Source organism: Chinchilla lanigera, unplaced genomic scaffold (genome assembly GCF_000276665.1).
Source record: "Chinchilla lanigera isolate Chin_1 unplaced genomic scaffold, ChiLan1.0 scaffold00110, whole genome shotgun sequence".
NCBI classification, from domain to species: domain Eukaryota; kingdom Metazoa; phylum Chordata; class Mammalia; order Rodentia; family Chinchillidae; genus Chinchilla; species Chinchilla lanigera.
This window is the reverse complement of record NW_004955511.1, coordinates 2,545,045-2,557,982: the sequence shown is the minus strand read 5'-3', so window position 1 is coordinate 2,557,982 and position 12,938 is coordinate 2,545,045. Positions and strand designations below refer to the sequence as shown.

At 57.7% G+C, this 12,938-nt stretch overlaps 1 protein-coding gene across 1 annotated transcript; it reads right to left on the bottom strand.

Annotated features, from left to right (window-relative positions):
- Window positions 1–132: 132 nt before the first annotated feature.
- Serping1 (serpin peptidase inhibitor, clade G (C1 inhibitor), member 1) lies at window positions 133–12,646 on the bottom strand (the record flags this gene model as incomplete). Its single annotated transcript, XM_013506484.1, is given in 7 exon segments — window positions 133–576; window positions 3,769–3,988; window positions 6,358–6,494; window positions 6,578–6,781; window positions 8,836–8,970; window positions 10,626–11,088; window positions 12,611–12,646. Coding segments are annotated over 7 exon segments (1,449 nt in total), but the record flags the coding sequence as incomplete, so codon positions are not given.
- Window positions 12,647–12,938: the final 292 nt, after the last annotated feature.

Below are 12,938 nucleotides of genomic sequence, written 5' to 3'. Positions count from 1 at the left end.
CTGGGTTTGAACTTGCAGTCCTCCTGCCTCAGCCTCCCAGGGTGCTGGGATTAAAGGCATGCACCACCACATCCAGCTTATTGTCCTATAAACTTGAGGCACTTGATACACAAAGGCTAAGGAGAGAGGAAGTCGTGGTTGGCCAGGTTTTATTTGTAGGGCCTGGTAAACTTGAGCCAGAGAAAGCTGCAAACAGCGGTTTGCAGAGCATGGCAGGGCCGTGAGGGGCTGGCAGAAGCAAGGGGGCCCTCAGGCAGCAGCAGGGCAGCCCGGGCGCGCTGAGGCCTGGGTACACGGACAGGTCCCAACCCCAGCTCGGCTCTCAGGCCGTGGGGTCGTAGACCCGGCCCATGAAGACGGGGAACTTGTGGTCCTGGTCCCAGAGCAAGAACACGAAAGGCTGCTGCACCTCGAAGGTCAGCAGGTTGCGGGCCACGGAGATGGCGGAGACGGCGGCCGCCTCCACGCCGGCCTCGGTGAGCTCCAGCACGGTGTGGTGTCGCATCTCCGATACCTGCACGTCCTGGTCCTCCGTCAGCCCACACAGGTTGAGGTCGTAGGTGAAGTCAAAGAATTCTAGGGCACAGTGGGAGGAGATCGGAGTCAGAGCCTCCCACGAAACCCTGAGCTGGGGGAGACCTTTGCCTTGCATTTTCCGGGTTCCTCCCGCTTCCCACACGCTGCCTCCTCCTCCCTAGCTTGTCAGGTTGCACAGCAGCCTTCTGCCGTTTCTTTTGTCTTTGTTTTTTGAGACAAGATCTCACTATGCAGTTCAGTCTGGCCTTGAACTCACAGCGATCTTCCTGTCTCAGCCTCCCAAGTGCTGGGATCACAGGCGTGCGCCACCAGGCCTGGCTTAGCCGTTTTCCATTTGTGGGTCCCTTGAATCAGAACCATCACTGTCTGTCAGGGCTGAGAGTCCCCCCGCACCTCAACCCCTGAATAATGATGTCAAGACTTCCTGGAGTCCAGCCATGGTGGAAAAGGAGTCACCTATCAGAGCTCGGTCTCGTGCTGTTTAAGGAGGCCACACACAAGGTGCAGTGCTGTGAAGACCAAGAAATCCCAGCAGCGCTCTCTGCCCGAAGCTCCTGACCCAGAGCTCCAGAAATTCTTGGGATTCCTTAGCAGTAGGGGCACCAGGCGCAGCTTTGCTTCTAATATTTGGTGTTGCCCTGGTTGCTGGTTAAGGAACTCTTGGGTCCCTTGGGCCCAGGGGGACAGGGCTGTCTTTATCTTTTCTTCCAGTGAGGTGGCTCTTGCTGCGTTCCTGGGTGGGGTCTGAGCGCCTGGAAGATGAGGTGGTCCCTGGGCGCTGGGAGCTGGGAGCCCCACTTCTAGCTCAGGGGACAGTGAATTACAGCCTGTGTGCAAGGCCGCCACACAGATCCCTGGGCGCAGGACCTGAGGGCTCCCTGCGTGCACGGGCACCTCGAGACAGGAGGGCCTGCGCCCGCCCGGGGCATAATGTTGTCCTGCCCACCTCCTCCCTGCTTGGTTAGCTATCTCAGCCTACCGTGTTATAGGAGGCATGATTAAAAAAATCACTGAGTGCTTCAATTTGAAAAAAAAAAATAGGGGCTGGTGATTTAGCTCAGCGGCACAGCGGCTGCCTGGCAAGTGCAAGGTTATGAGTTCAATTCCCAGTACCGGAAAAAAAAAAAAAAAAAAATAGAGGGTTGGGGATATAGCTCAGCAGTGCAGTGCCTGCCTGGTAAGCCCAAGGTCTTGAGTTCAGGTCCTGATACAAAAATTAAAAAAAAAAAAACAAGATTACAGCAAAACACACGCTGCTGAGAATCCTCTTCACTTCAAGCACACTCATCCCACCGTCCGGCCACGTTCTGCAGCAGCTCTGGAGTCCTCTTTCCGGAGGGTCTTTAGTTGCCCTGTCCTGGCTGCCTCGATGTCCTGAATCGATCCAAAGCGTTTCTCTTTCATGGCCATTTTGACTTTGGGGAAGAGCCAGAGGTCGCGTGGCGCCAGACACACTGAATAAGGTGGATGGGGACACAGCCTCGTGCGTTTCCGAGCTGCGCTTCCGCCGGGTGGCGCTCGGCGGGAGCGTTCATGTACTTTTGATCACGCCTCAAGAAGACACTCAGGAAAGAGAACCTGCAGAACTGCTGCAGGAGGTGGCAAGAGGGATGGGATGAGTGCTTAAGGGTGGATTCTGAGGAGGGTTCAGGGCCGCACGCGTTCTACCGTAATACACTTAAACATTCGCCGCACATTTGGATCACTCCTTGTATAACACAGCAGTAAACAAAAGTGGTTTCCCTGGCTTCTGCCAGCCGTTCTAGAGAGGCCTGACCCGGGGAGGCCCCGCCAGAAGCTCCAGTTCACAACCAGTCTGTGCCTGATGTCTGCGGGGCTCCAGTCTACGGGCCCAAAGCTCTGACTCTGGGGTCTGAGGCTGTGTCAGGCAGGCCGGGTTGGAATCAACTGGGATTAGAGAAAACCTGGTTTGTCTCTGCAAAAACGGGAGATTTGCATGGGGCAGGGCAAACGTCCGAACACAGCTGTGGCTGGAGTGGAAAAACTTCTGCTAGGAAACAAGACCTTGTACTCGGCAGGCAAGTCCTGCAGTGGGAAATGAAGAGAAGGATCTAGACGTGAGGTCAAAGTTCAGGAAATGGGGGCTTCATCACCTCTTCAAACTGGGGAGCTTTGGCCAGGCATGGCACACACCTGTAATTCCTGCAGTCTGCAGGCTGAAGCAGGAGGATCTCAAATCAAGCCCAGGCTGGGCAATTTAGTGAGACTCTCTCAAAATAAAAAACAGAGCTGAGCATGGTGGTATAGCCTGTAATCTCACCATTCGGGAGGCTGAGGCAGGAGGATTGCTGTGACTTTGAGGCCAGCCAGGGATACACAGTGAGTTCAAGGCTGGTCTGAACTACATGGTGAGACCCTGTCTCAAAAAAAAAAAAAAAAAAAGAAAAGAAAGAAAGAAAAAAGGCTGGGGATGTAGCTCAGTGGAAAGACCCTGGATCCTAAAACCAAACCAGGCCGAGTGTGGTGGCACATGCCTATAATACCAGCACTTGGAGGTAATACCTATAATACCTTCTCCTGAGGCAGGAGGATCGTTGCAAGTTTGAGACCAGCCTGGGCTACAAAGTGAGCTCAAGATCAGCCTGAACTGCATAGCGAGACCCTGTCTCAAAAAGACAAAAGAATAAGAGAGATCATAAAACCAAACCAAGCTGAACGAGGTCTCCAGATCGCACCCCCAGGAGGCCCCGGCACATCCGTGGGGTGGGGATGGTCACAGGTGCGTCTGTGAAGGAACATCCACCCCCACCCCCTTGGTCACCTGAGGCAGCAACGTCACAGTGAGCCTTGTGCGCTGGAGATGCGGACCACCTTCTGCTTTGCCCCGAACTGGCTGAGGTCAGGCTCGGACACTTGGGGTGAGCCATGTGAAGTCCCTGAGCCTCAGTTTCCTCAGTGACCCAGGGGGCTACAAGCATCTGCCCTAAAGCCCACAGGATCGAGTGTGACCTGAGATTGCGGATGTAAAAAACACTCTAGAAGCCGGGCATGGCAGTGCACACCTGTCATTCCAGCACTCGGGAAGCTGAGGCAGGAGGGTCGCTGCAAAGTTCCAGGCTCACCTGAACTACATAGTGAGACCCTGTCTCAAAACTCCCAAGTAAATAAAGTAAGTGAAATGGAAAACAAAAATACACCCCAGAATGGCCACTGCCCTTGGAGACAAGGCCTGTCCTCGCCCACCACCCCGCAGCTCCCTGCAGGCCTCACCCAGCTTCTCCATGATGGGAAGCAGGTCCTGGGTGCTGGTCACCTTGACCCGCGGCATGATCAGGTACGTGGGCTGGAACTTGGACATCTCCAGCTTCTTCATGATGGCCCTAAGCAGTGTGGCGCTGAGCCTGCGCTCCAGCTCCTCCAGGGGCTGCCCCAGGTTCTGCGGCACCAGGATCACGAAGCTCAGGTTGTGGGAGAGCTGCAGCTGCCCCACCTGGGAACCGAAGGGCACCGGTCAGCCCCGCCAGCTCTCTCCCGCCCTCGCCATGCCCCCAGAGTGGCCTCTAGTTTTGTTGTTGTTTAGAGACAAGGTCTCGTTGTGGAGCCCAGGCTGGCCTTGAACTCACAGGGATCATCCTGCCTCAGCCTCCTGAGTGGTGGGGTGACAGGTGTGTGCCACCACGCCTGGCTCAGGACCCATGGTCTTAATTCAGGGGTCCTTGACCCGGGTGAGTTTGCCCCTAGAGAATATTTGGTGACATCGATGCTTTGGCTGCCACAGCTGGCGGGGCTGCGAGACTGCTCAAGGCGTTCTCCTGGTGTCTACCGCATGGGACAGGGGGCGATGCTGAGCCCTACGCTGAAAAGGAACCTGCAGTGGGGTCACCCAGCAAGGCGGAAAACCTCGTCAAAGGGCCAGGCGGTGGGGCCCAAAGAGGAACAGGAAGAATCAGGAAGGCAGAACTGAACAAGGGGTGAGCAGAAACTGTCCTGTGGCTGGAGCCTTAGAGCAGCCCTGGAAAGCAAGTCGCAAACAGATGCTAACCGGGGAGGATGGGCAAGGGATCCCCGGAGCAACAGCCTTGGGACCTGGGGGTGTGGGCCTTGCAGGTCCCACAGATAGCCTGCGATCTCTGACCAAATTTTACCACAGTGGTCTAGAATTTTCAAGCCAGGGATCTCAGTAAATCTAACCCCTTCGCTTGGGTAAATATCCTAAAATCCCAGGGAGATTTAGGAAAGTAACTTCAGCATATTAACCCTAGGTGTTAAACTCAAACTAATCCTAGCACTCTGGGAAGCTGAGGCAGGAGGATCTTGATTATAAATTTGAGCCCACCCTGGGCAACTTAGCATCTTAGCAAGAATGAATGAATGAATAAAACAATGTTTGTCACTTTTTTTTTTTTTTTTGGTACTGGGAATTAAACTCCGGACCTTTTGCTTGCCAGACAGGCGCTTGCGACACTGAGCTATCTCCCCAGCCCCAATGTTTGCCATTTTCAAGTCTGACATGCTAGTTTTATGCTGGTAAGCAAAAAGTTACAGGATAATTTCGTTAAGTTTGGGAACGACAGGCCGGGTACGGTAGCACACGCCTATCATCCCAGCACTCAGGAGGCTGAGACAGGAGGATTGCTGTGAATTCCAGACCAGTTTAATAGCAAGATCCTGTTTCAAAAAACCAAAACAGAACGGTGGAAAGTAGCATGTTCAGGAAACGTTCCAGCTGCTGACACGGAGTGAGTTGCTCCCCGACAGCCCGTTTCGTGCACTTATTTATTCATTCAGCAAAGAGCGCAGGGCCCTGACCGTACCTGGCCCAGTTGTAGGCCCCGAGGACACAGAAGGAAACAGACAGCTCCCTGTGCTCAAGGACGGAGGCCCCGGCTCAGGGCACGAGGCAGGGATGGCTCAGGGGTGGCCGAGCGGCTAGCGAGGGGACCAGGAGGTGAAAAGCGTGCGCTGTCCCAGGGCAGCAGCTGGCTGGGGGAAGGGCCTGGGCCTCTCCTTCAGCAGGGACCCGGAGAGCACAGGAAGGTGCCCAGTGTAGCCCGAGAGGACCCAGGCAGGGACGCCAAGGAGCCCTCTGGGTGGGGAGCCCGCAGCCCTTGTAACAGGGGTCCTCAGTCTCCAGGGCTCGCACCTCCCCTGCAGCTCTCTCTCCGGGACCTGGGTCTGCCCCCTGCGGGGCACACGCCCAGGGCACCGCCTCAGGTGCTCTCTCTCCAGAAACACTGCGGTCCGTGCTCCGTGTTCCCTCTCTCCCACCCACTGAAGTTCTTCTTTATTTCATTTATTTGCAGGACCGGGGGTTGAACCCAGGGTCTTCACACTGAGCAACACCCCCAGCCCTTTTTTTGCATTTAACCTGAGGCAGGGTCTCACTAAGTCACCAAGTTGCCCAGACTGGCCTCTAACTTGCAACCCTCCTGTCTCAGCCTCCCAGGGTACTGGGATGACAGGCTCTCATCACTGCCATTACATTGTTCAGTTTCTGCTAAGGCATCTAGACCATTTAAGACGTGCAAACACTGCATACAAGTCATGCACCGACTCCTGCACACGTGTGCTCACACATATGCTTGCCTTACACCACCACACACACACACACATGCGCACTCACGCAGTCTGAGCAGCCACCGGCTCACCGGGCAGGTTGACGTTAGAGACCCGCACGCACAGACCAGAAACCCGACTGACTGTCGCCATGGCCGCGGCACAGAGCGGAGAAACCGAGTCAGGACTTCCGGCCGAGGCTGCGGGGGGATGGGCGCGCGGGGCGGAGGAGCACAGAGGCTGGGTCTGCCGGGGAGCTGCACCCCGAAGCAGCGGCCCAGCCGGTCGCAGCGGCGGACTTGCCTTGGCCCGCAGGTTGTGGTCGAGGAAATGCGCCACCGGGTGCTTCCTGCTCCACATCATGGGCACCTGGATGACGGTGTTCCCCACGTGGAAGGACTCCTTCTTCTTCTTCGGGTTGAAGGGCTGCTTCCACTTGGCTGCGGGGCGGACAGGCCGGCCGTGAGCCTGCGGGACTCGGGCCGGGAGGGGAGGGACCCCGGGGACCCCGCGGCCTCCTCACCGCTCAGGTGCACGGCGTTGAGCAGCACCAGGCGGACGTCGGGCGGCAGGCTGTCCAGCAGCCGGCTGACCTTGTGCCGGGTGTTCTCGGCCACCCAGCTGTTGATGAGCTCCAGGTCGGCGGCGGAGTCGTTGCTCAGCGCCTGCGGGCGGCTGCCGTACAGGCGCTGGGAGGCGTTCAGGAAGCTGTCCTTGATGGGCAGGTCTGGGACAGGGGGGAGGGCGGGTGAGGCCCGGCACGCGCATGGGGAAGCCAGCGCGGGGCGCGGGGCTCCGGCCACTCCTCCATCACGGGCAGACGTGAGCCCCAAAGAAGGCAAATGCTAAGCCACGCGCAGGGTGGCCAGTCCTGGCCTGCTGAGGTGACTGCGCTATCAGCCACCGCGCCCCCGGCTCTGCGCTCTTTTCTTCCCTTAATTCAACAGGGCACGGACTTAGGGAAGCTTCCTGACAAGATATCTTGACTTTTGAGCTCTGGAGCCCAGGTCCACTGGAGAAAACAGTGTTTGAAACAAAAAACTTTCCTGAACTAAGCAGATCAGAAAGCTGGGTGTAGTGGCGCACACCTGTAATCCCAGCACTGGGGAGGCTGAGGCAGGAGGATCTCTAAAAGTTCTCACCTGGGCTACCCAGTGAGTTCAAGGCCAGCTAGGACTACATAGCAAGATCCTGTCTCAAAACAACAGTAACAACAAAAACACAGGCAGAGATCCTTCTCCTGGCTTTGCTGATGCTTAATCTCAGCACAAGACCCAGGACCTCCCCACACCCAGAGGAGCACCAGGGACCAGAAGCCCTACAGCCTTGAGCGTGGTTTATTTGCACCAAGCTGGCTGGAGAGGCGACAAAGGTGGCTTACGGCAAGTGAGTATAAGCAGCATTTATGACACCGGAAAGCCACATTTCTCCCATAGGAGAAAGCTTTTTCTAGGTATTTTCTGTTTCCTTCCTTTTCCTTTCTACTCTGTATCTTTCTCCATTTTCTACAGTAAATATTACTTGTGGAATTAAAACAAGGCAGCAAGAAATGTTTTTTTGTTTCACACCTTTTCTTACGCGTGCCTACGCTCATACAGAGGAACACGTTCCCTCCCTTGATCTAGGCAGGCGAGGCCAGCTCTGTGACGTTTTTATCGGCACACATTTGCAGTCCATAGTGCCTGCTTTCCTCTTAGGGACCGGCACACGTGCGGGACGCATCTTAATTCTTCTTAGGGCCCACTGTCCGTCTGTACCTTTCCTCCATCTTTTTTTGAAACAGGGTTTCCTATGCAGTTCAGAGTAAAAAAGTAAGCCCTGAGCTCACTTTGTAGCCCAGGCTTGTCTCGAACTCGCAACGATCCTCCTGCCTCAGCCTCCCAAGTACTGGGCTTACAGGCGTGTGCCACCACGCCTGGCTTCCTCCATCTCTTGGTCCCCTTCCGATCCGCAAAACATCTCTCCTTGTTTCCTGTTTCCTTTTATTATCTTTTATTTTTCCTTTTATGTTGTCTTTTATTTTTGTTTTTTACAAAAATTATGTAGACTTTGGGTTTCTCCACAGAAGTTCCTCGAAGAACTGAAACTAGAAATTCCGTTTGACCCAGCTGTTCCCTGTCTTGAGAGCTGGAGGCGTCTCCTCACGGCGACCTGCGCACCTGTGCGGACAGCAGCACGGCTCAGGAGCCCCCACTCGGGAGCCGCCTGTGCGCCCTTCCCGGGGGACGATGGAGATTTGTGACTGTAAACATTTTAAAACAGCCAAACTGCACTTTCAAAGTCACCTGTGGAGCTCAAAACCTCAACAGGCTCTGTAGGCCGTGGCTGGTCACCTCCCTATCCCAGGAAGTGGTGTCCCATCCCTCCTCGTATCCCCGCCACCCTGGGACTCTTGAGCCATCTGCAGAACCCTAGGGCTTTGGAGAACAAGCTGGGGACAAGGACACCTGGTCGCCGTGGAAGTTTATTCCGATTATCTCGTGCTACTTCTCACCCCCTCTTATGACGCACGTGAAGGACAAATTCACATAACACAAAATAAAAAGGACGGGAACCTCAGGTAAGACTCCCTTGACCTGAACAGCTGAAACATGCCTTGCTATGTCCCCCAGGGAGGCTGAGTCATGGGGATCATAACTTCAAGCACAGCTGGGCAGGAACCAAAGGCCTGGCCCAGGTCCAGCCAGGAGACAGCCACTGGAAACCTGCGGCCCCCATTGCAGACGCCCTGGAGCCCACAGCCCTGCTGTCCCCTCCCAGCGCCTGCCCACCGCCACGCACCTGGGCTGTGGAAGATCTGGGAGACGGAGGTAACGCCCTTGGACACGAAGGCCTGCAGGGCTTGGTGGACGCAGGAGAAGTCCTGCGGGTAGGAGAGGACGCCCTCCAGGTTGCTCTTGGTGCTGTCGCTGGCCCCTGCAGAAAAGGGCAGAGGTCACTGGAGACAAGCAGGGGAGACGGCACGGCGAACGTTTATATTTACAAACTCCCTCGGAACCCTCCTCGGACACACTCATCCCACCGTCCTGGCCACTGCGTGCAGCAGCTCTGCAGTCCTCCTCCCTGAGTGTCTTTAGCTGTGCTGTCCTGGCTGCCCTGATGCAAACATTGACCTTTCTTGACTTGAGGAAGAGCTAGAAGTCACGGTGCCAGCTCGGGTGAGTAAGGTGGACGTGGACGCGGCCTCGTGTTTCCGAGCTGCCCTTCCAGTGGGCGGTGCTGGGCGGCAGCACTCACTGTACTTTTGATCACACCTCATAAAGACCCTCAGGAAGGAGGACTCCAGAGCTGCTGCAGGAAGAGGCCAGGGCGGTGGGGCGAGTGTGTCCCCAGGGAGGGGGAGGGCTGGGGGTTCACGGCAGCGTGTCTTTCACTATGATAAATCTTTGTTTAAACATTCACCCTAGTTTGATCACCCCCGCAGTGCACGTCAGAGATAGGGCGGGGGAATGAGAGGGACCCCAGGCTTTTTAGGCTTTTCCAGGGCTTTGAATTTCCTTGCCAATGTCACCGCCTGTTTAAATCTCATGCATCTTTCAAAGCCAAGCTTGACCACTGCCTGTTTTACATGAACTCTTACTTAGCTGATTTGGATTTTAAAAGGTTCACCCCAGAGGCAAGGAACAGCAGACCATTATTTATTATTATTAGTAGTATTAGTATTACTACTGTGACAGGGTCTCATTATTTATTTATTTATTGTCTTTTTGAGACAGGGTCTCACTATGCAGTTCAGGCTGGCCTTGAGCTCACTTTGCAGCCCAGGCTGGTCTCAAACTCACAATGATCCTCCTGCCTCAGCCTCCCGAGTGCTGGGACTACAGACGTGCACCACCACACCCGGCAACAGGGTCTCATTATGTAGCCCAGACTGGCCTGGAATTCTCGCGATCTTCCTGCCTCAGCCTCCTGAGTGCTGGGATGACAGGCTAGCGCCACCACGCCGGGCTTGGAAGGAAGTCCTGTGCTGACTGTACTGTCTCCAGCTGCCACCCGGATTGCAGTCCGCGGGGAGGGACTGCTCTATCCCCACTGCTGCTGGCAGTGTGTTTGTGCCATTTCTGGGGTAATGAGTCCCTCGGGAAGGCAGAGGGTTTAACATTTTTTTGACCTCTTGCTGAGCCAGGTAGGCGCTCTGCCTCTTACCGCTCGAGGTGGATTTCACCGTCTCTGGTCAGGCTCAGAGAGGCTAAGGGGCACACCCATGCCCGACAAGCTGGAAGCTGGAAGCAGCCGCGAGGGACCCTAGTCCGGCCCTGTCCTGGGTGATTCACTTCCATCTTGCCACCTTACCTTGAACCACGGTTCAACTAACAGTGCCTATTAAGTCACGGTTGTGGCCACTGTTCTGTACTGGGCTTAAGCCCAGGGCCTTCCCGCTGAGCCACACCCCCAGTCCTTTTTAATGTTTTACTCTGAGCCAGCCTCTTGTGAAGTTGCTCTAGGCTGGGCCTGGACTTGGGATCCTCCTGCCTCAGCCTCCCAGAGTGCTGGGATCGCAAGCGTGTGTGCATCACCACAAGGAAGCGAGGCCCCTCCCCGCCCCCACAGAACCCTTTCTCCAGCCTCACCCAGCAGGACCTGCGTGAGCAGGCCGGCGATGCTGAAGGGGGAGAAGGCCACATTGGTTTCCGAGCTCTTTGTGGCCGCAAAGGCGTGGTACAGCTTCAGGGCGAAGTCGGTCAGCGCGTCCCCCAGGATGGCCTCCGCCGCGTGCGTGGCGGCGTCGGAACAGGGGGCGACAGGCGGGGGGCAGAGGGGCTCCGTGGGGGCCGGGGTGGGGGCTTCCGTGAGAACCCTGGTGGAGGGCTCTGCAGGTTGCTCCGAGGGGGGCCGGGCGGAGGGTTCCGTGCGGAGCTCCGTGTGGGCCCGGGTGGGGGAGTCGTCGGTGGTCGTCACAAGGGTGGTTGCCGGCAGGGTGGAAGAGCGCTCGGAGCCTCGGGCAAGTACCGCCTCGGGGACGTCAGCGCCTCCGCCGTCCTGCTGCGGCGCAGCCTCCGAGCTGGGCGCAGGAGCACTGGAGGAGGTTCCATCCTGCGGTCGGAGACACGGGGCTTAGCAGCCTGCATCGCAGGGCCACCCCGGGCGGCCACCACCTTCCCGAGGGGACAGCCCTGGAGGTGGGGGGTGCAGGGACCCCCATGCAGGAGAAAAAGTCGTGGATTCTATTCTGTCCAAGCATCGCCACAAAGGAATGTTTCTTCTTCCTTCTTTTTGAGATAGGGTTTCACTGTGTAGCCCAGGCTGGACTTGAACTCACAGGGATCCTCCTGCCTCAGCCTCCCAAGTGCTGGGATGACAAGCTTGCGCCACCACTCCGGGCTTTCCTGTATGTATCTGCGTGCCTGGATTCCCTTGCTTGGCCAGCAACAGACCTTTGAACTTGTGGCCGTTGTTACAGGGCCGTGCATTTCCCAAACGGGGTTGCACCCCACTGAGGAGCATTCCCAAAGGAAGGGCAGAAAAAGGGTGGGAAAGATGGGGGGAGGAAAAGCGAACCCCGGGCTATCTGGCAGGTCCGGAGGCTTGCCCTCGGGCTGTCCTAAGACAGAGAGGAGGGCAGAGGGCAGAGGACCCAGACGCGGCACACAGGACAGCCCCTTGGGGTGAGTCCTCCAGCTCCTAACACCAGCAGCTCCGGGGCTAAGAAACCAAGTTTTACCCGCCCCCTCAGCTAAGGAAGCCAAGGCTCAGCCTGGTTCAGGGGCCAGCCCTGGGGGTCCAGGAGGGGCAGAAGCTGGAAGGGGAAGCCAGGGTCCCACAGCGGACCCCTCTCGCAGCCCCAAAGTCTGTATTCAACCCTTGATTTTAAAGAAAAAGTGTGGTTTGGAGACAAAATTTAATCCAGTTTTTTCCCGTCCTTCCAGGAAAATTCCCCTGGGCCTCAGCAGCCGGAGCCCGTGACCAGGGCGCTGGGCCTGGCCTGCCCAGTGCGCTTGGAGCCACTGCTGAGAGGACGGCGGCCCCGGTTCCAACGGGCCACGGCGCAGGCAGACCGGGCCCCGGGACACACTCCTACATGGCCCACCCCAGCACCCGGCCTGATAAATGCCTGGTCAGCCCGGGGCCTCCCCAGGCCCAGCACCTGCTCCCAGCGCCTGTCCAACTCTGTCTCACGAACCACTGGGCTCACCGATTCCTTCTGAGAATTCCTCACCTGCGGCAGAGGCAGGGCACCTGCAGCCCACTGGGGCCGGCAGTCCTGGCTCCCCACCTGGCTTTGGGGGCCTCCTGCCAGCCTGCCTGGCAACAGCACCCCTGTTCCACCGGGCGCAGCCTGGACTGCCGGGCACAGCCGGGCACAGGTGGGCACAGGTGGGCACAGCCCGGGACAGGCCCCACAGCTCCTTTTCTGACCGCGCCTTTCCTCCTTCTTCCCCTCGGGCCCTCCGGGCCAGGGGCCTCTACTACTCTCCCTTTTGTAAATCGGAACCAGGAGGCCGGGAGCAGCCTCTGGCCCAGGGCCGCTGCCAGGGCTTTGCGGGACCTGACCCCCACCCGACCCGATCCGGAAGGGTTAGTCCCGACCCTGTCCCCGCGCCCCTCGGCCCCTCACCGCGGCGGGCGACAGCAGCAGCAGCAGCAGCAGCAGCGAGGGCGCGCGCGGGGTCCGCCTGGGCCACATCGCGACCCGCGACCCGGGACTGCGGACCGAGGGGAAGCCGGTCGGAGCTGTGCGGGCCGTGTCCAGCCGGCCCCGCCCCGCCCTGTGTTGATTTCCCAAAACCGCGCCCCTTCCCGGCAGCGGCCGCGCTCCCCTCCCACCCGCCTCGACCCTCTGTCCCTCTGTCCATCTGTCCATCGGGGCGGAGGGGGCGGACCCGGCCTCAGCCCGCGACGGGGGCGGGGTCGCAGGGAGGTGCAGAGAGGGTGCGGGGCAGACA